We start from the raw sequence: 21,190 nt of genomic DNA, 5'->3' as shown, positions 1-21,190 counted from the left end.
CAATAAAAGATATTACCTCACCCATGTTGTTCTCTATAGTTCATTTTCCCTGGTAAATTCCATGACTCTCCTACCTGTACAAGGTGCACCAGCCAGATCCTTATTTTTCAAACACATGGAGTTGAATTCACATGCAGCACATGGGAGCTAAAGAAGATTTTTTTTGTCATGTATCTGCTAGATCAAGTGGTGTGGAACCTATACTTATCAACAAGAGCTATATTTTTACTGTGCCTTTTGTCTTCACTTCTGTTTGGAACCTTACACTGCAAACAGGTACTTGAGTTTTTTATTCCACATATGACCAATACTCAGCTGGATCCAACAGAATGATGTAAAATATTAAATTGACTGATTGTTTAACTCCAAAGATTTGTGGCTATCAAGTTACTACCTTGAAATGTGATGATTATGACTGTAATTTAGAATTTAAAGATTACTTACTACATATTACACACATAAGCAACTGATCACTAGTACAACTGTATCTATAATAACTGTCAGCGTAATGTGTTAGTGGTTACAGATTGCTGAAAAACAAAACAAAATGGGAGAACATTTTGAATACAATTACATTATAATATTTTCTAATGTACATCAGTACACAGCCATCAAAGTAACTGCTGCGTATTGTTTAGAAACCATTATGCCTATGCTAGCTACATTTTGTCCTTTTCCACCCTTCCCCCTCAAAAAACAAAACAAAACCAGACACTTAGGAAAAAAAGAAATCCCGGTGTGTGAAGTTTTGTTTTCCTATTTGCCTTTCCCCCCCGCAAAAAAATCTGAATCCACCTTACACTTCAGTAGCTACTGCTACCCAGCAGGGATCACTATTATTTCCAGCCAGGGGACATTCTATATAAGAGCACTTTTCTTCCAAGCTAATGCCATTGCTACGAGACTGGCCAATTGGCATGGCTACTGAATGTGAACTATCAGGTCAGCAACCCTCCTTCGAAAAGACCAAAGTCATTTCTGGCACTAAGAGCCTATAACTAGCATCTTCAGAAAAGCGGCTATTTTGTAGCCATAAAGTGATTAGGTTCAAAAAGAAAATGTACTCACCCCAGGTAAAGTTTTAATATTGTGCAGTGCATTCTGTGCCTCAAGTGCAGCTTTTCTTGTATAAAATGTTACGAAACAACAACCTAAAGTGAGAAATGAAAAGAAATTACCAACAATAGTTTGAGAGACTACAATAGGGGGGAAAAATGATTGAATGATGCATTATAAAGGCTGAAAATGTGAAGTATAATGAGACTGCATGAATGCTGTGAATCAAAGGAAACGTGTATTGTTTAAAATAAAATAATAAAAAGCCACCCCCACATGTTGTATCTATAGCACGCCTAAACCCTTAGCAGGCTGTAACCACTTTGAAATTAAGTTAACCAAAATTCAATCGACCCCATAGCGTATTTTGTGTAGGTTCTCCATTAAAGTAAGCTTATAAGCAGCTTATAAGCAGCTTGAAAGCTCAGAGCAGTAGAAATTTACCAAAGCAGCCCAGCTAGAAAAGTGGGCTTAAAAAGCAGGACCTTACTGAAAGAGACATATACAGGAACTAAGCTTTTCTGGTAAACTACAATCATGCTTCCTAAGGAGAGTTGGGGGTGGAGCACTGTGAAACATGTGATTAGAAGTGCCTCAGTTTAGAGAAGGAATTCAATGTGCCTTTTTAGGGACATTGGAGCCTGCTGCTATCTGTGGACGCTGTTTGACAGTCCTTTAGCTGTATCTTTCCCCGGTCTTAGGTAGAGGAATGGATTTGTGGGAAAACGTGGCTTAAAACCACCATAGTTCCCTACCCTTTCCCAGGGCTGCGAGTTCTGTGCTGTGCCTCCAAAAGGCAAAGCACAGAATCTCATCCCTGGATTCAATTCCCAGCTCTGCCACAAAACTTCATGTGTGGCCATGAGCTAGCCAGGTAAGTGTTGTGCTTCAGTTCCTCAGCTGAATTTGGATCAGTTTATGTATATATCTTATAGGGATGCATGGCGGGAGGGGGGCTTACAAAATTCTTTGAGATACTAGGATGAAAGGTGCTACTAAAGTGCAAACCATTATTTGTTTAGATCAAAATGCTATATATTTTACTAGAGTTTCAGAAGAGCATCCGCTATACACAGGCAGTTGCAGAGGGCTCAGAATCCTTTGGGTGGTGAATGAGGACTAGGATGTTGACTGCATCATACCCCCTGCTATTTACCAAGATGGTGTGACACCCAGTATTCCAGTTTTCATTCAGTCATTCAGCATAGACACAAGTGGTAAGCAGGATGTGGACAGAGACAGAACAGAATACAACTAGTACAGAATCTTAATTAGTCTAGAAGGAAGGTTGGAATCTTCAGAATACTCCCTCCTGCCACCTCTCCCTTGGTTCAAGCTGCAGATTGTGCTTCTAGTGCTCTCTGGGGCTTTGCAGTTGGGCCAGCTACAAATGTTACCTTTATAACAAGCAAAGGTAATCGTGTTCCCAGCCAGAATACATGGGGGACCTTATCCCCTAACACAGAAATGCACTCACAGGCAATACAATATACTCACACAGGCAGGTAATGCAGACTTATCACAGTCAGGAGAAACACCATTCACAAATGAATGCCAGCAGATCCCCTTAAAATTTCACAGTTTACAAAAGAGCCCATTTGGTAATGATTTCAGTCATTTGTGGGTCATTCAGCAGGATCATTCAATCAGTCAGCAATTGATTGTTAGCCGCTTGTGCTTTTTATAGGAGTTCAGAGTTTTAAAATCTTCCACTGAGGGCAATCCTTGTGATTTCAGATTATTTTACTCCAAAATTAAACCTGTATTTGTGCCATCAGTCAATAATACAACATAGAAATGCAGCAATGATTTCCCCCCCTATTTTACCAGCCAATTTTACATCACACTGTCAATCAGAGCCTCTCGGGTTAGTTTTATTTGTTTAATACCTGGGCTCTCGACCTGGGGGTTGTGAACAGATGCCAGGCGGTTCATGATTTCTATGCTACTTCCCATGTTCATAGAATCATAGAATCATAGAATATCGGGGTTGGAAGGGACCTCAGGAGGTCATCTAGTCCAACCCCCTGCTCAAAGCAGGACCAATCCCCAACTAAATCATGTTGCTAGATGAGAGTGGGGCCCAGCTTAAATCCCAGGTGGAAGGGAAGGGAATCCTGGGGTTATCCAAGTGGGACAGAGTGCTAGGAGCCTACAGCTGACCCAGCATTCTGGTCACTAGGGCTACATCTACACTGCAAAAAAAACCCAAGCCTATGGCCATGAATCTCAGAGCCCCGGTCAACTGACTTGGGCTTGTGTTACAGGGCCAAAAATAGCAGTGTAGATGTTCAGAGTCGGGCTGGAGCCTGCGATCCGAGACCCTCCCTGCTCATTGGGTTTTAGAGCCCAGGCTCCAGCCTGAACATCTACACTGCTATTTTTTAAGCTCATTAGTGCAAGCCCAAGTCAGTTGACCTGGGCACTGAGACTTGCTGCCATGAGTCTTTTCTTGCAGTGTAGACAGATTCCACCCCCTGGAGTAGGGTTACCACACATCCGGATTTTCCCGGACATGTCCGGCTTTTTGGGCCTCAAATCCCCGTCCGGGGGGAAATCCCAAAAAGCCGAACATGTCCGGGAAAATCCGGCGCCGCTGGGTGCTGGGCCGGGGGTGGGGCCGGGCGCTGGCGGTGCGGGGCCGGGGGTGCTGGGCCGGGGCCGGCGGTGCGGGGCCGGGGGCCGGGGCCGGCGGTGCTGGGCCCGGGCCGGGGGCGCGCTGGGCCGGGGGCCGGCAATGTTGGGCCGGGGGCCGGCAGTGCTGGCCTGGGGGTGCTCGGCCGGGGGCTGGCCCAGGGCCGGCTCCCCAGGGCCCGAGCCGAGCCAGGCTGGAGACGCTGGGGCCGTGGCCGGCCGCCGGAGGGAGCCGCTCGGTTGGGGGGGCCAGACTGGGCCGCGCCTCCTCCCCCCACCCTCCCCAGCTTACCTGCTGCCTGCTTCAGGCTTCCCACGAATCAAATGTTCGCGGGAAGCAGGGGAGGGGGCGGGGACTTTGGGGAAGGGGTGGAGTTGGGGCGTGGGCATGGGCGGGGCCCCGTGGAGTGTCCTCTTTTTGGACACTCAAAATATGGTAACCCTACCCTGGAGTGGATTTAACTGCGGGATGGATGCTCAGAGAGCAATCATCCCATCAGCTTGGAACACTAAGGACAGGAAGGCAGGTTGATGGGATGCAGGATCTCAGGACAGTGAGATCTTTCCCTCTCTCTCCCTGGAGGGCGGGTCATGGGGGAAATTTAGGCCATGTCTACACTAGCAAGCTTATAGTGGCGCAGCTGTGCTGCTGTAAGAGCGCTCGGGTAACCGCTCTAAGCTGATGGGAGAGAGCTCTCCTGTTGACATAATTAATCCACCCCCAATGAGCGGTGGTAGTTATGTCAGCGGGAGAGCCTCCCCCACTGACATAGTGCTATCCATGCTAGTGCTTCTGTTGGTGTAACTTATGTCGCTCAGAAGGGTGTTTTTTCGCACCCCTGAGCGACGCAAATTATACCAACAAAAGTGCTAGTTTAGACATAGCCTTACTTCCAATTGCATTTTGCTGCATAAAGTTGTACTGGGTGGAGGGGACCCGATCAACAACACACTGGGGCTTATCAACTCAAAAGTGTCCAGTCTGTTTGTGGTGGGCCAAAGGGCAGAGAAGGGAGCCTATTACACCAGGTATGGAAAAGTTCGAGACCCTCTAGAGTAGCATACTTGGCATTGGCCCAAAGAGCTTGCATCTGAAAGATGGACACAGCAAGACAGGACCTATTGGGAAATTATCAAGTGTTTTTAAGGGGTACCTGTAAGAGGAGAGGATAGTGACTTTGTGAACAAAAACTGGGAGAATATAGCAGTGTAAGAGGCAGCACAGAAATGCGTTAGGTAGGAGGTCAGACTATATGGTCACAATGGTCCCTTCTGGCCTTAACATTTGTGGATCTAAAAAGGCCCAAAGATGAAATGCTTCACTTACTTACATCTATTTAAACTCATTTATTTTTTTGATTAAAAAAAATCATCTCTAATGAACAACTGAGAAGAGTTGGTGGTAGTTTGGGCAGAACTACCTCAGCTGACAATGATTGGGTCTGAATAGATCCGCTAAGGAGGGTGGGGCTGAAGAGAAAAACAGACTGGCAAAAGTCCACACACTCCCAGAGGAAACTTTACACTTCAGCTTAGGGAATTTTCAAGAGGAGTTCACCGATAGGTGGCCCCAACTTGAACTGCTGTAGTTCCACAGAGCAGACCTGGATTTGAACATGATTTCAGTGTAAAATTCCTGCATCTTGATGGTACATGAAGGATTGTACCTCAGTACCTAGCTCTGAAGTCAGCTCAGAGTCATGTGTGTTACCTGCAGATATCTAGGGAGGGATTAGACCTATCTAAAAGCAAGAGGGCACTTTGTAAGCCCCTCAAACTGAAACCCTCTGCATCCCAAGTAACTGGAAGCCTGAATGAAAATCCCTCAGGTAGGGCAACTGTCAAGGTAAGTCCATTCTGGGGCTTGGCAACCTGGAAAGTATCTGATGTGGAAGATACCATGACTGTCTACTACAGACCAACATTTAACTAGTTTAACTCTGAGGTAAATCCAGGTGGGACTGCATCTTCTTGATTGTAGAGAAACTGTACAATCGCTAACACATGAAAAATAAAAAGAATACTTTCACTACTTTGGTGCAACAGCTGTCTGAGCTCTGTTGGGAACAGCTTTTACAGTAACACACGCACTATTGTTTACATACCAAGAAGAGACATTGAATGGAGCACAAAAGTCAACCTTCCCATGTCTGTAATGCCCTGGCTGTGGTGCCAGATGTTTGAACGAACAAAACAAAACTGCCATCATACCAGAAAGAGTACGATGGCAAACAACGAAATATCTGAGAAATGGAGGACAAAAACTGAGAGGAAGCATCTCTATTTCCCCAAACTTCTGAGGGCGAAATGTTCAGATAAGTGCTCCAAAGTATGCAACACCAACACCTCAGCCTCATCAAAACAGGGTCTCTTATCTCAGATGCGTCTTCTTTTTCTTTAAAAGCAAATTTAGTGCTAGAAAAAGACCACAAGGACCCCAGTTTCTAGGAGTGATAAGGTGGTTCATTCTCCATGACATACTCAATCTCTGACCTTCGCTGAGGCTGCCAAAGGCACCAACTAGTGCCAATGATGGAGGCTCTCTGTTTATTAGTAGGGATCTGTTCAGTGAGATTGGAGGGAAACACCTTTCTGCAAATCTAGGTAAACAGGACACCAGCGGAGTATATGGATTTATGTTGTAATGGCTGCATCTTCTGCATTTTTAAATGATAGTTTAAAAGTTTCAGAATATGCAAAATATAGAAAAAAAAAAAAAGACAGATCCCTAAAATCATAGGGCAAAGATTGGAAAGATTTTGCTGTTTTTCTGTTTGTTTGTTAACAGCGAAACAAATGCAACTTTCTTCATGCACATTGTTACAGCAGCCAATTCAGAGCCCCAGTCTGGGATTTTCAAAAGCATCTAAGTAGCTTACTCGGCTAACTTTCAATGGCACTTGTGCGCCTATGTCTGTTAGATACCTTTGAGAATCCCACCTGCACTCCAGTATGTGAAGAAAAAGATGCAGATCTGCTCGAAGATGCCACCAAAGGAGTGGGGGCTTCACTGGACTGCAAGTATCTCAGCAGATGTCCATGGAACATAGTTCAGGGTGATTTTTCAATCACTTCATTATTTTATCACTTTCTCCCAAATCAAACAAAGGCAAATTGCTCAGTGAGAACTATTTACAGGCCTAGTTTCGAACAGCTGAGTAGCATGGCCTCCTTCACAAAGGAACTGTCCGGAGTTGTGTCTGACATCTTTCATGGCTTCCTTTAATGGCACTGTAATCTATGCAAGAGGCTTAATCACTATAGCGCGACAGCTGATCTCATGACATCTCTTTGCTACGGCAGCTGAAACTCTCTAGGAAAAGAGTGCTGCTGGCCCTTTACCATGCACGGACAATCAGTGCAGCCTGGAAGCCGAACATGACGCTCTTACAGTGTGGAAGTATTGGTGGGAACGAGACTCTAACACACTCAGGTTAACACTACAAACACCATAGTGGCCCAGCTGCAACTATGCTGCTGTAGCGTAGACGTTTCCTCCGCGAGCGGAAGGGGTTTTTCCATTGATGTAGTTTATTGCTGCCTCTCAAAGAGGTGAGTTAGGTCGACGGAAGAAATATTTTGTCAACCTAGCTGCATTTACACTGGGGGGGTTAAGTCAACCTAACTATGGAGCTCAGGGCGCAACATTTTTCACAGCCTTAAGTAACATAGCTAGGTCAATCTAATTTTTAAGAGTAGACCAGACCTAAGTAAATTCAGGAGTCCATCACTGCACTTGCTGGACCAGTACTCAACAAGCTACTCTGTGGCTCGATCAGAGTTACAAAAACCATGCACCGGATAGCTCCCTGTACTGCGACCAGGGGTGCAGCATTGCAAAGAATAACTCATGTGGTGGACGTTCCCAATCCAACATCTAGAGCGCAGTTTACAACACCTACCCTCCCTTGATACTGAGGTCATCCTCTGGTAACAGAATCTGGACATCGACCCCTGACATTTGCGCACAAAAGAGAATCACTACACCAGGAATTACATGCTCAAGTGAGGATGGAAATGTCGGTTTAGCTTTTGGTGTGAAAATGCCCTTTTAAGCTCTTGTTTATTCTTCCCCTTTAAACTGAGTTCATAGTTGCCATTCCATGGTTAATGGGGAGCTATGCCTGTGCAAGAAGAAGGGAAGATAACCCTTAGTTTTTGGCTGGAATTGCAAAATCTGTTTTCTTACAAGGGCTCTGTTGTAATGATTTGGCTCAGAGAAAACTAGTGCAGATTTTCCAGGCCCAAACAACTTTTTGGGTTAAAAGGGGGGGAAAAAAATAGAACAACAACAACATATTTCTTGGACTGATTTTTGAGCTTTTATAGTTTTGAACTGTCCAAAATTGTCAATTTGGAGCTCCACTGTGTTGTGAATATTATCACCTGCTGCCAGCATCCGAACCCTAGCCATAGGATATAGGAATACAAGCGCTTATCAGTGTGTCTTCAAAGCCTGCAACAACTTAAAAGTATGAAATCTGCCTTACCTTCTAGACTAATAAAATAAACACTTCAAAACAGCTATAATGATTATCTGATGATTGAACTCTGTATTCTTTTAGCAAGTAACGGAATCCTAGCAGACGAATTCAATTCAAGATACATTCACATTCAGGACATCAACAAAGTCATCATGTTGTGAATTGAAATTTCCTTTAAAGGCTGTGTTTGAATTCTAAGGGGCTACAGATCTAGGGACGGAAGGCCCTGGAAGGCTAAATGAGTGAAGTCCTGCTATGTTTCTCTCTTTCTGTGAATGAAGCTCACTTTTGTAAGTGAATTAGCAAGCAGAACAGGTGCTGGCTTCACGCAAGCTTGGAATCTCAATGGGGACACTGGCTTCTTGTCAATCCGGCACAGTTCAAGCTAGATTAAGTCAAAGGAGGGTTTTCTCCAGGAGTTCTGATCTTGATTTCTGACCTCACCCCCCACCACACATTTTAAATATTACATTATGCTTTAAAGGGGCTGCATTTATAGGGGTCTCTTGAATTCCAGCTGTTCCTCTGAAGAGTGTAATACGTGCTTCGTGAACCTCGAACCACTTCCTGAGCAGCATGACTTTCAACCAAACACACCATGACCCGCACTTTCATTTTCCAAAAGGCAATTAAGATATCAAAAAATCTTTCCATTAAAGCCACAGAGAAGACCTATTGCTACAGTAATTTAGGTATGTGCTTTGAGAACAGCAACTTTCAACTGCATTAGATGGGAGTTGGGTGGGTGGGTGGGTGAGGGAGTTATAAGGAGGCGCTGCATTTATATTGTAATATGGATTTTTATGCAGTTAACTAAATTCTAGAGATGATGCCATTCCAATATTCTGAGAGATGCATGTGTAACGCCAACAGACCCCCAGTCGTCGCGGGGTGGGATTGAACCTATGGCTTCTGGAGCTTAGTGCATGAGCCTCTACTACATGAGCTAAAAGCCAACTGCCTGTTAGCTAAGGCTGTGTAGGAGCAGACTCATTTTATCTCTCTCTTTAAGTGGTCTCAGTGCCACTAGATGGGACAGAACACCGCACCTAGTAGGCGTGTGGGTTACACGTGCAAGCCTTGGAGAGTTGCTTTGGTTACTTAATACTGTACCTCTAACCATGCCATACTAAACATAGGGCTTGGCTACACTCGGGACTTCACAGCGCTGCCGCGGCAGCGCTGTGAAGCGCGAGTGTAGTCGCGCCGCCAGTGCTGCGAGAGAGCTCTCGCAGCGCTGTATGTACTCCACCTCTCCGAGGGGAATAGCTTGCAGCGCTGCGAGCGAGCGTGCAGCGCTGCAGGCACTGATTACACTGGCACTTTACAGCGCTGTACTCGCTGCGCTCAGGGGGGTGTTTTTTCACACCCCTGAGTGCAGCAAGTTGCAGCGCTGTACAGCGCCAGTGTAGCCAAAGCCATAGAGGCATATAAGCGAGGGCTGAAAGGGAAAGATCGGTGATAGAAGCAAAGACCTGCACAGGAAAATAAAACACATTCGGAAGGTGAAATCAAGCTGCGTCTCTGCCCTCACTTAACAGAAAAGGAAAAAAGGAAAGGTCATGGATGCATTATCGCATTATCCCTTAGTACCATGCTATTGCTCTATAATACATTGAGTAACTTGTGTGTAAGATGGAGCCTTTCATTTCGGGGGCAATCAAACAGATAGAATTGCCATATCCTGCAGAAATCAACTCTTTAACGATACCATATTCCAATTAGCTCAGTTTTATAGAGTTCGATATAATTGGCACCCTGATGGAAACCGTATTACCAATCCGGCCACCAGCCAAGAAGCAGAAAAGCCACTCACTCTCAATTGTAATGGCAGCAGATTTTACAGTGCTGCCATTTATAATGTTAACATGCTATCTGGAGATGGGGAGTGCTACTATTCCAGCCAGGATGCACCAAATTCAACACTTGTGCCTTCTCTGCTTCCTTTCTTCTTCTGGTTATAACGTCCAGGATAGTGATGCCCTGAACACGCCTTAGCACATTACAGGACCAGTGCACCTGGCCTGTAACAGCCTTGTAAATGGCCAGTGAAAAACAATCCCATGAACCTCAATTTTTTCTCTCCATTATGACTGCATTTCTGTTAATTGGCCACAAGTCCTAGTTTCCTGTCATCCTTCAGCTGCACTGGGGAGTTCTTTTGGAGGAGTCATTCCTGTACCCTTGTGAATACAAATGCTCTCTAAATGTCCTCTGCCTGGAAAATTGAGGTCTTTTTTTGACCTAGATTAAATCTGCTGCATTTTCAAGCCTTTTGGGAAAGCAACTAAGAACTAATGTGCACTGGTTCATGGGCCACAACACTTCCCCATCCATTATTATGTAAATTCTGACTAAAGTGCGACGCAGATAGAAAAGATATCAAGGACAAAATTGCTGGAATCTGCGTTTTTCTTGCTTTCTGAAATAAGCCTCTTACATTAAACAATTTTAAATGTCTAATGGCTGCAAAAGTAACTGAGGAATTTTAATGTAAATTTTTCATATAGGACAATCATTGCTTTTAGCAGATTCTTGAACTTTCTTGTGGTATGCATAATGAATAGAAAGTTTATGGCCAGTATGCTCGTGCAGCAAGACACAAGGAGTTGCTGTGGGAAGAAAGGGGGAAAGTTTGATTAGATTCAATTTCTGCAACTTGAAAATACCATTTGACATTCGCAGTGGATGGTAATAAGTAAACAAAAGGTTCAGAATTCGATTTTGGATATTGCCAGGCAGGGTGATAAATGCAGCTGTATGGGGACAGTTATCAACTAAAAGGAAAAAAAACCCAGATTGATAACAGCAGTTTCATGTAATTAATAACTATTCCAAGACTGAAGGCAGCCTCCACTCCCCCGTGGGATGTGATCTTAGCAGCACTGTTTGCGGACAGGAGGCTTCCAAGGGGAAAAATAAAACCCCACAAAGTGCTGCAGCAGTGTTGATAATTCAGTAGGCAGCTCTCTACCCTCGAGTCAGTGCAGAACCACTGCCCCTGCCCACTGTTAGGAGACAGAATGCTGCTGGAAGCATTCCATGCATAGGCAATGCGGCTCATCCAAGCTACTACCCTCTCAAATTCCTCCTAGAGACGCGCTGCTTTTGCGACACTCGCAGAAAGCGAGTCAATAATATTAATTGTTAAAAATCCAGATAATTTCCCCCAGTGAATATTGTCTAGTTTGTGTCTGCCCTGTTTAGAATTCTAGCTCTTTGAGGCAAAGAATACTGGTAATTTGGGTCTTAGACAGCACTAAAAATACCATCAGTGCTTGTAACAGAGAGGAATAATGATCTAGAGATTAAGCCATTGGGCAGGGAATGAGGAGATCTAGGTTCGAGTCCCAACTCTGCCATGGACATCCCATGTGATTTTGGGAAAGTCTCTTAATTCTTCTGTGCTTCATTTCCCCATGTGTAAAAATGGGGACAATCATATTTTATTTCTCCCATATTGTATCTGACTTGCTTATTTAGATTGTAAGCTGTTAGAGGCAGGGACTGTCTTATTACATGTATGTACAATATGTAGCACAATGAGCCCCTGCGCTCGCTCAAGGCATCTGTGTGCTAGTATAATACAAATAATATTATATAAACACATCATCTTTTGAAGGAGATATAAAATGGAGGCACTGAGCACTGCGGTTATTAAGTATTATATTTCTCTTATTTGTCCTCTCTTTTTCCTTTGTTTCACCCAATGAAATTAATAGGCAGCAAGGACATACTTCTTCACACAAGATACAGCCAACATCTGGAACTCGTTGCCAAGGGATATTGTATAACTGGGTTAAAAAAAGAACTAGATAAGGTCAGAGAAGATAAGTTCATCAATGGCTATTAGCCAAAGTGGCCAGGGACTATGGGTCTCCAACATGGGTCCACAGAACTCTTAGGAGCTAGGAAGCTCCAACCTGCCACCTGCTAATAGTTGCTAGGGCAGAAGCTGAAACTATATAGTCCTGGAACCTGACAGACAGCATACTGGGCATCCTGATTGGTCTACAGCTCCTATATAGACCCAGCACAGGAACAGGAAGTTGTCCATGCAACTGGGATCCATCCTGCTCTGGATTGTGTGCTTCCTGTTCCCCTGGCTTCACTTCCTGGTATCTTGACCCTGCCTGCCTCCTCCTGCTTGACTCTCAGTTTGCCCTCTGTCCTGTCTTGGACTTTGACCTCCCTGTACCTGACCTGGCCTGCTTTGACCATTAGGTCAGACCACCCATGTCCTGGTTGTGACAGCATGTCCCAAAGCCTCTGACTGCCAGATGCTGGCAGTGGATCACTTGATAATTGCCATGTTCTGTTCATTCCCTCTAAAGCATCTAGCATTGGCCACTGTCAGAAGACAGGATACTGGGCTAAATGGACCATTGGTCTGACTCGGTATGGCCACTCTCATGTTCTCTTTTCTTCTGTCACATCCTGACTCCCAGGCCTCACACTGTGCCCCACCAGTACTGCCATTCCCCTTTCTCTCTAATAGGAGGTCACCTATTCAAGGTTCCCTTTCTATCTGCCCCAGGTAAGAGGTTGGGGGATTCTGTCTCTGAAATGAGTTAAAACCTTCTCAGCCCCTCTGCAGTCACCCTCAGAGGTCACAAACCTGCCCCTTGCTAAATAAGTCTCTGGCAACTACAGGGAAACTAAGGTTCAGAGTTCAAAATGTTTGAAAAATGAAACACTCCCTATTATCAATCAGTTCCTAAAATGGGTGTGGGGTAAAACTGTATCTTAATTCAATTCTCGTGAAAAGGGCCTAATCAAATGGTCTAGTAGCTGGTTCCCTCTTAAGTCTCCTTTAAAATAGCTGGCACTGGTCCGTATCCAAAGTTCTATCTGATAAAGCAAATGATTAGAGGTATTGGAGATAAAATGATCTTAACCTGTCCTCAAATTTTAAATGGGTAAGAAGCCCGTCTCACTGGTATGGAGTTGGGTGTGGAATGTGAACGCCTAGTGGGCCACTTTTGGTTAGCAGAACTCATGCTGCGGGGTGACCCAAATGTTAGGTTAAGGCTCTCAATGCCGATACTTATCAGACCCCTAGACACACAGTAGTACTGAATGGAACTCCAGAGCACAGATCATAGAACTTCAGAATTCCCATGTTTGCTTTCTCCCACCTTAATGCTTTTAGGAGATAAAGGTAAGTCAGAGAAATGCCTGCTGCTTCTCGCTCACAACACCTCCAGGCCGTTGATTTGTTTGATGACCCTACAATTCATAACAGAGTTCACTGTGGTCCCGGAGAAGCTGGTGCACAGTCCCAAATACCAGCTCAGCAGTGGGACAATTCTTCAGCGAGAAATACTCTGACTTAGAGCTGGGTGAAATTTTTCAGCTTAAACTTTTTTAGACAAAAATACAGATTAACTGACACCGAAATTTTGTGAATTTGTGTCACTTTCGTCAAATTGTTGGCGAAAAGAGCACAAAACAAATATCCAAAACAGTCAAAACATTTCATTTCTACATTTTCAAACTGAAACATTTTGATTTTCTGATTCAAATGGCGTTACTTCAATTTTATTTATAGCAGTCAAAATCTAAATGGAATGTTTAGTTTTATGCCAAACAAAAACCTAATGTTTGACCAGAAATTATTTTTTTTACTTTTCAGTTTGCCACTTTAAAAAAAAAAAAATTCCTTCCAGGTCAAATAACAATTAATTTTCCTTCCCAATTTTTCAGAACTGCCAATAAACTAGAAAAGCCAGTTATTCGCGCAGCTCTACTCTGAATATCACACATGCTGTAAAATAATCCTTGAATTCCTTCCCAGGAAGTTGCAAGGGGGCAAAATCAAAACCAGAAATAAAAAACTTCTATTTCAGGACTCAACCCTCCAATCCTTGACTATCCAGACAGTAAGTAGCAGTTTGCAAATATACTGTCACTATGAAAAACCTACGCATGTGTATTGGAATCTAATTTCTCTGGGGAAATAAGAACCAGGACATTTAGCATGCTAGTCAAAGATGCCTCACTAAACAAATATGACTTCTTTAGAGATATCTTGCTAACTCATTTAACTTTAATTGACAACATCAGGGATTTAACTGCTAAATTTGGTATGTTTTGTCATTGTATTGTATTGCCAGAGTGTCAGAACTGGTTCTCTCAAGAACTCTCTCAATAACTTGTTAATTTTATAGAAAGGGGAAAAAATAGCATATGAATTGGCCCTGTCTGAGAGACTAAAAGCAGATCCAATATAACCTTAAAGTGTTCTATCTTGTCAAGCAAGCAAGGATCCAGAAGTCCATGTTACACCCTGTTTTCAAAATTACATTCAGAGGTTTGTGAATTAAAGGGTTGGAATTAATACACATTTCATTTAGTTACAGGTTTCTACAACACTGTCATATCCACTACAATATGGGACTTAGTTTAGATCCCAAATTCAGGCTTAGAAGTGTCTAAGTATGAAGACCATACAATTGCAGGCCACCTGCCCCCCATCATTGCACTGACAACTCTGGAGCCTGGGCTTGCCTTCCGCAGAAAGCAGGCTTCAGAAGGAGGCCAGATCTAGCAGCATAAAGTGGTTAAGGAGACAAAATAAGGAGAGAAATAGACAGAGTGACACAAAAAAGTCAGCAGAAGAGCAGGGAAACAGTGCTGGAAACAAACAAACGCTACCTTTTTGGAGCCTGCTCCTTACAAACATAGTGTGAAGAAGAATAGTGCACCGGTTAAGGCACTAGTTTAGGATTTGGGAGACCGGGGTTTAATTCTGCCACAGGCTCTTTGTGTGACCTTGCACCACTCACTTATGGCCAAATTTTTAGAGGTATTTAGGCATCTGAAGATGCCGATAGGTGCCCAATGGGAGTTAGATGTCTAGGTGCTTCTGAAAATCCTAGTAGGTGCTATCTATGTCTTTAGGTTTCTAAATACATTTAAAAACTGGTCATTAGCCTCTCTATTCCTCTGTACAATGTCAATAATGGCACTTTCCTGAGTCACAGAGATGTGGTGAGGATAAATACATTAATGATTGTGAGGTGCCCATATACTAGAGTAATGGGGGTCAGATATGTACTGTAGATAGAAAGAACATCATCACTATCTGAAAACTGTGCTTCTGCCTGAGAAAACACAAGCCCTACAGAATCCCTCCAAAAGCTTGCATGTAGGAAGAGGAGGGATTTAATAAAACAAATACAGACTAGCTTCCAGGGCAACAGAAAGGGGAAAAAAGCCCAGGGGGAAAATAGTTCCTTCCATTGCCCTCAGCTTTGGCCAATATACCACAACGATAAGTACTACCCCCCTCCCACCCCACACTATTGCCCTCAGAGCCAGTTAAGGGGCCATATCCTCAGCTGGTTAATCGAGCGACAAAGATTTACATCAGTGTGGTTGTGACCCAATATTTGTTATATACCCACTTCAATTAGCTGATCCTCATTTATTTGAGAATCCTCCTTCTTCAAACTGAGTTGAGGTTCCCCTATCTCTCAATTTATACTAAGAACTTCACCATTCTCTGAACGTATGTTATGCTCCCTGTTCCATTTGCACAAATAAAACCAAGCTGAAAAATTACATTTATTCTTAACTTCAGTGATATAAACTCTCCCGTGTCTTTTGCTGATTTCAAGACATCTGCAGTTTCACTCTAGGAGGGTCATAGCATATGTCAAATCTATCCCTCTGTACTTGCACCTTCAAGCAACATTCGATCTAAAAAGATTCATTTCCCCCTAACTTGGTACCATGGTCACATTTATTCCTCTATTAAATCTTAAAACCAAAAACCCAAACAAAACAAAAATACCAAAACCTTTCCTGCTGGCTCTTGAATCTTTCTACTTGGTTGGAACAGTTCTATGCAGATGGAGATGCAACATCATGGAACCTTTGAACATTAAAGACCACTCTTTGCTTTGAGTTCTTGATGGTGCCCAAAGTCTTTCAAAGCAATAGGTCTGCCTTTGGAAGCTTCAAATGGGGGAGGGAGGAGCAACTGAGTTGGAAAGAAGGGAGGGAAGAAGCCATTGTTAGGAAAACTCTGCAATAGATTTTTTTTTTTATTGCTTGACGCTCCTGAAAAAAACAACAACTGAGTGATGTATCTGAAGAAGCATATTCAGCACTCAAGTGTTTTCCTAATTAATTGTCTAGATGAGTACTAAAATAAATGCAACAGCAGCAAAGATAAACAAAACAGTTTAGCAATAAAACCGTATATTTGTACATGCACACAAAAATAAATGGCGGTGCCTTATAAGGACTTGGTTTGGGAACAAAGAGCACAGAATCTTGAAGGCAGTGGTCAGTACTTGCCAGATCAAGCCCAAAATGTTCGCTAGGCATTTGGTGATAGACTTTTGGCCCAACACATCTCGGGTGTTTTTCCAGCATCCCAGCTGTTGAGGCACCCCAGTTTTAAAAAGCGCAGGCAGATTAGCAGTGTAAAAACTGTTTTGATTAAAAAGTAGCAGCTGATATTTCACACTGCCCCAGCAGCCAAGCTGGAGGAAGGACAGCATCAAGGAAGTTAACTCAAACTAAGTTTGCTTTTTATTTTCATTTGATGACTCAACTAATGTAAAATTGATGAAGTCAGATACTTGTGCACATAATACATACTGCTGAACAGATAGAAAAGCCAAGATAATTCATGGAGTCTTGTGCTCGTGGTTGGAAAACAAACTAATAAAGCTGATAGTATAAATACCAGAGGGAAGTAATATTATCTTACTAATACACCTCTACCCCGATATAACGCTACCCGATAGAACACGAATTCGGATATAACGCGGTAAAGCAGCGCTCCGGGGGGGTGGGGCTGCGCACTCCGGCGGATCAAAGCAAGTTCGATATAACGTGGTAAGATTTTTTGGCTCCCGAGGACAGCGTTATATTGAGGTAGAGGTGTATATGAAAATAGTTTTCACAGAATCATAATAATTAGAAATGGAAAAAGACAACAAAATCATCCAGCTCACTTCTCCCTGACAGCACAGATTTGTACTTTTGAGTATAATTTTCCAAAGTTTTATCTAGTCTGGTTTAACATTTCCCAGTGTTGAGGTTTTCACCACTTCCCTTGGGAGACAATTCCACAATCTATTAGATTTCAGTGCTAGGAAATTGTTCCTGGTATTCAGGTTAAATTGTCCTTTGCTTAATTTCAGCTCATTATTCATAGTTATACTGTACTGAACCACCCTGAATGCTACTATTTTGAAATTTCTATTTAAATGAGCATTTAATCACAGAGTTATATCAAAATTGCCTGTCAGGGTTCTTAAATTATTGATGATCTTTTTCTTGCAACAGGCAACCATGCAGAATTTGGAAACTTGGCTAGAAAAAAAAAGAGGCTAAAAATGGATGCACCATATTATATATGGGAAACGAGTGTTCTAGTGGTGGAGAGATCATCTATCAGTTCAAGGTCCTTAACTAATACCATACCCGACCAATCCAAGCTCAAGACAGTAAATGATATATAGGCCCTGCTACACTCTAAGCCTTTGTATCTGATACTTGGCACCACTAATCAGATCAAGATATAAAATAAAGCTATAGCAGTCTGTTTCCAAGTTATGACAAGAGAAGTATTTGGCAAGAGACGACAAGGCTGTATGAAATGACTGGCACCTTATCAAGACAGGAAGAGAAAGAGGTAAGAGAATGATTGGCAACTTAATCAGGGAGAGAAAGACAAACAGAGAAAGGGAACAAAATGAGTGCCTAAACAGTTCTGTATTGGCTCCTGCTGGTTGTCAAAGGTGGCCTTGACTAGGCAGTGGCAGGAGGGCTTACACTGAAGCACGTCTGCATAGCTGATGAAACTATTCAGCGTTCCTTGGCATCAACAGCATGAGGATCCTGAATATGTCTAATCACTTGCAGTATAGCATGATTTTCTACAGCATTCTGCCTGGGTCACTGGGGCAGCTGCAGGAATGAATCCAATGAGATGTCACAGATGTGCTTGTGTGAGTTTGTTTCACTACCAAAAATTTATAGAGCTTTTGAAGAAGGTCTGTGCTCCTGAGGCAGAGGAGATAGAAAACATAAAAAAGCTCCTTTTACAGGATTTTTCCCTGGCTGATTTTTTTGGGGGGGAGGGGGGGAAGGGCAGATGAAGGGGAGTTTGCTTGTCTCACTGTCCATTTCCCAGGAAGAACAACACAAACAATTACACTATTTTGCTAACAATATACCTTACTAAACTTACTAGCAAATTATGATTTTCATGTATACAGAATCTCTAGTCTGAGGACCTCAAAATGTCATAGAAATGTTTATATCTCAAAACATCCATGCAAAGTATGTAAATATGATGGGATCACTGTCACTGACGGAAAAACTGAGACCCACAAGGGTTAGAGTCCAGATTTTCAAATGAGCTCAGCAGCTCCCACTGGGAACACGCAGGGTTGAGCACTTTCACAAATCTGTCTGTAGATTCATACTATGAGTCAGCGGCAGAACTAGGAATACAACCCAGAGATCTGAAGTCCCTCACTCTATCGAGTAAGACTCTGCTTGTGCAAGGGATGAGAGACAGGGTTCTAGCAGGACTGGGACCTAAGACTTGGCTATGCTAAGCCTCAAGAAAGCAAAGTTTAAGGACATCTCCAAGCCAGGCAAAGCCCTCAGTGTGAATGCAGCATTTCCCCTGGGAGTGAAATTGTTTTAGCAATTGCATAATGCAGGCTTTCACTATATTGTATATCACAAGCTCTGATACACAGAGATAACTAAGCAATTACACGTCAACCGTTTTACATTTGATTGTCTTAAAAGAATGGATGAAAGAGGTTTTCATGTGCAAAAGCAGGCCTCAGATTAGTCCTGCAGAGTTATCAAAAATGTGGAACTAAATATCAAATGAGCCCAGTTTAAGGTGATGAAACAATTGTGACCTCTGACACAGACTGATTTACAATACAAGGCCTGATACACAATAGGTTAAAATCCAGTCAGTCAGTTTTTTCATATTAAAATGGAGAGACATTTTCACATATCACCCACAATCATTTTTTCCAAAGATTAAGATTCAACAGTAACTCGTAAAAAATGTTGTTAGTAGCTCTGTCGGAATAACATTTTACATTGGAAGGTATCCCCTACAGAAATTAATTACAGCCCCCAGAAAAAACAGACCAGTAAGCATTACACATTATGCTTTAGGGAACGATCTCCACTGGCTGGGCTGTGGGTGGATAAGGAATAGTTTCCATCTCTAATTTCTATGACTTGCTATTGAAATTAATTGTGGGGGTTAACTAATTTACCTTATTGGTTCTCTTGCTTGTATGTGCAGAATAGAGATTTTTGGATACTATGAAGACTAATTTGAGGAGATCTACAAGTTCCCCCTCTTTATTTTATGACAGCTGCTCCTGGGGAATTCCATTTGGCAAGATAATTTGTCCCAAATAGATAATTTGCCCTACTTTTATGGGGTTGAGATTGAAATGGCAACACTGCAGCCTTCTGTTGCTCAGGCCACTATGACAACATTCTGTGTGTTTCAGTCACTCTCTACATACTGACTCTTTGTTCTGAAGCTACTGGACAAATCCTGCTTTCAGTTACACCTGTGTAACTCTATTGAGGCTGGTGGAGTTACTCTGGATTTACACTGGTGCAGAATTTGACCCACCGATGACAGCACTAGGGCAGACTATTGAAATGTATGGGTTAACAGGATACAGCAAAAGGAACAAGATGAAGCCATTGACAAGACATTATTCCTTTCATTGGGCCTTCTTTTATGCAACACACATGAACAATGGAGTTTTAAATGAAAGTTCTGTTTTGCCATACTTAAGGGTATTAATATTTAGTATGACTGCATCTGTGAATGAAGACATTCAAAAAGCCATTATGTTTTCAACTTAGGTTAATAACAAGGCTATTTTTCCACCCACTCTTTGGCACAGCTGTAATGTTCTTGGCCTCAAGTGGGAGGCAATGTGGAACAAGGATTAGGAAGATAAATGACATGCAACATACAGTGCCAGTTCACATAAAATATTACCAGATTGGAAATGACTGTTCAGTGTCTCAGTGATTACATGACCACTTTTTTCCTTCCAGAGAACATACAGTATGCTGAGCTTCTCACTGCCAATAAAGCTTAGTGCATAGCACCTGGGTAATGACAAATTAATTTTTGAGCTAAGCCTGCTGAGGGGTCAGCCAAAAACTTAAGCAGAGTTTATCCCCTGTACTGTTTTACGCGACGGAAAGTGTAGCCCTGTCATTTATCAACATTAGCACGGAGTTTGGGTTACAAAACTATTAGGAAATAAATGGAGGCAAAAAAACACCCAATGAGATGCCAAAACCGCGCGTGCTTACAGTGCAGCGAAAACATACCCAAGATCTCAGGGGAAGCGCACGTTATATTCAAAAGTAAATTGGACAAAACATTTGAAAATGCACTGTGGGGAACAACAGCATAGTCGGTAGGGAGATGGAATGGATGATTTAACGGGTCTTTTTCCTTTCTGACTTCCCTGGTTGATTCTACAATACCTAGAGGGCCCTGGTTCAGCATCCATTTACTTATGTGACTATTCCCACTGATTGCCACAGGAGTTGTAGATGTAATGCTATGCTCCTGGGTGGGGTGTTAGCAGTGGGGTTCTTAAAGCACAAACTTCTGCTGCCTGAACTAAAATACCCCCATACTCTATTAGCTAAGGCCTTAGCACGCTAACCGACCTCTATTTTGTGTCTCAGCCACCACTAGAGGAAAACAGAGTGCTACTCTGAGTGGATTACACTCATGATCCGCAGCTCTCATGATCTGGCCCTAAGGATGCTCAGGCACCACGTAGAGGAATGACTGCTGTCAACCATGTGAGCTTGTTACCCCGTGCTCCTCAATCCTCGAACTGCAATTGGTCCTTTCCTATAGTTCTTTTTAAATGACTGGTCAAGCCTCAGGTTCATTCAGCCCAGATAAGAGAGAGACCTCCTCCAAACTTAATGTACCTGGCTGATTGTGGCCTGTAATAGATCTT

The 21,190-nt window shown here is 42.9% G+C and overlaps 1 protein-coding gene across 3 annotated transcripts in view; it reads right to left on the bottom strand.

Annotated features, from left to right (window-relative positions):
* The window catches only part of CELF2 (CUGBP Elav-like family member 2), a 445,244-nt gene that overhangs the window by 102,324 nt on the left and 321,730 nt on the right, over positions 1 to 21,190 (bottom strand). For all 3 annotated transcript variants that reach the window (XM_065419232.1, XM_065419240.1, XM_065419247.1), the window contains one exon: positions 1,069 to 1,151. In XM_065419232.1, coding sequence (XP_065275304.1) covers positions 1,069 to 1,151 — 83 coding nt within the window. The remainder of the gene's footprint in view (positions 1 to 1,068; positions 1,152 to 21,190) is intronic.

The sequence above is a fragment of the Emys orbicularis genome, chromosome 1, assembly GCF_028017835.1.
Source record: "Emys orbicularis isolate rEmyOrb1 chromosome 1, rEmyOrb1.hap1, whole genome shotgun sequence".
NCBI classification, from domain to species: Eukaryota; Metazoa; Chordata; order Testudines; family Emydidae; genus Emys; species Emys orbicularis.
The sequence above is the reverse complement of the archived record's forward strand: the minus strand, read 5'-3'. Positions and strand labels throughout refer to the sequence as shown.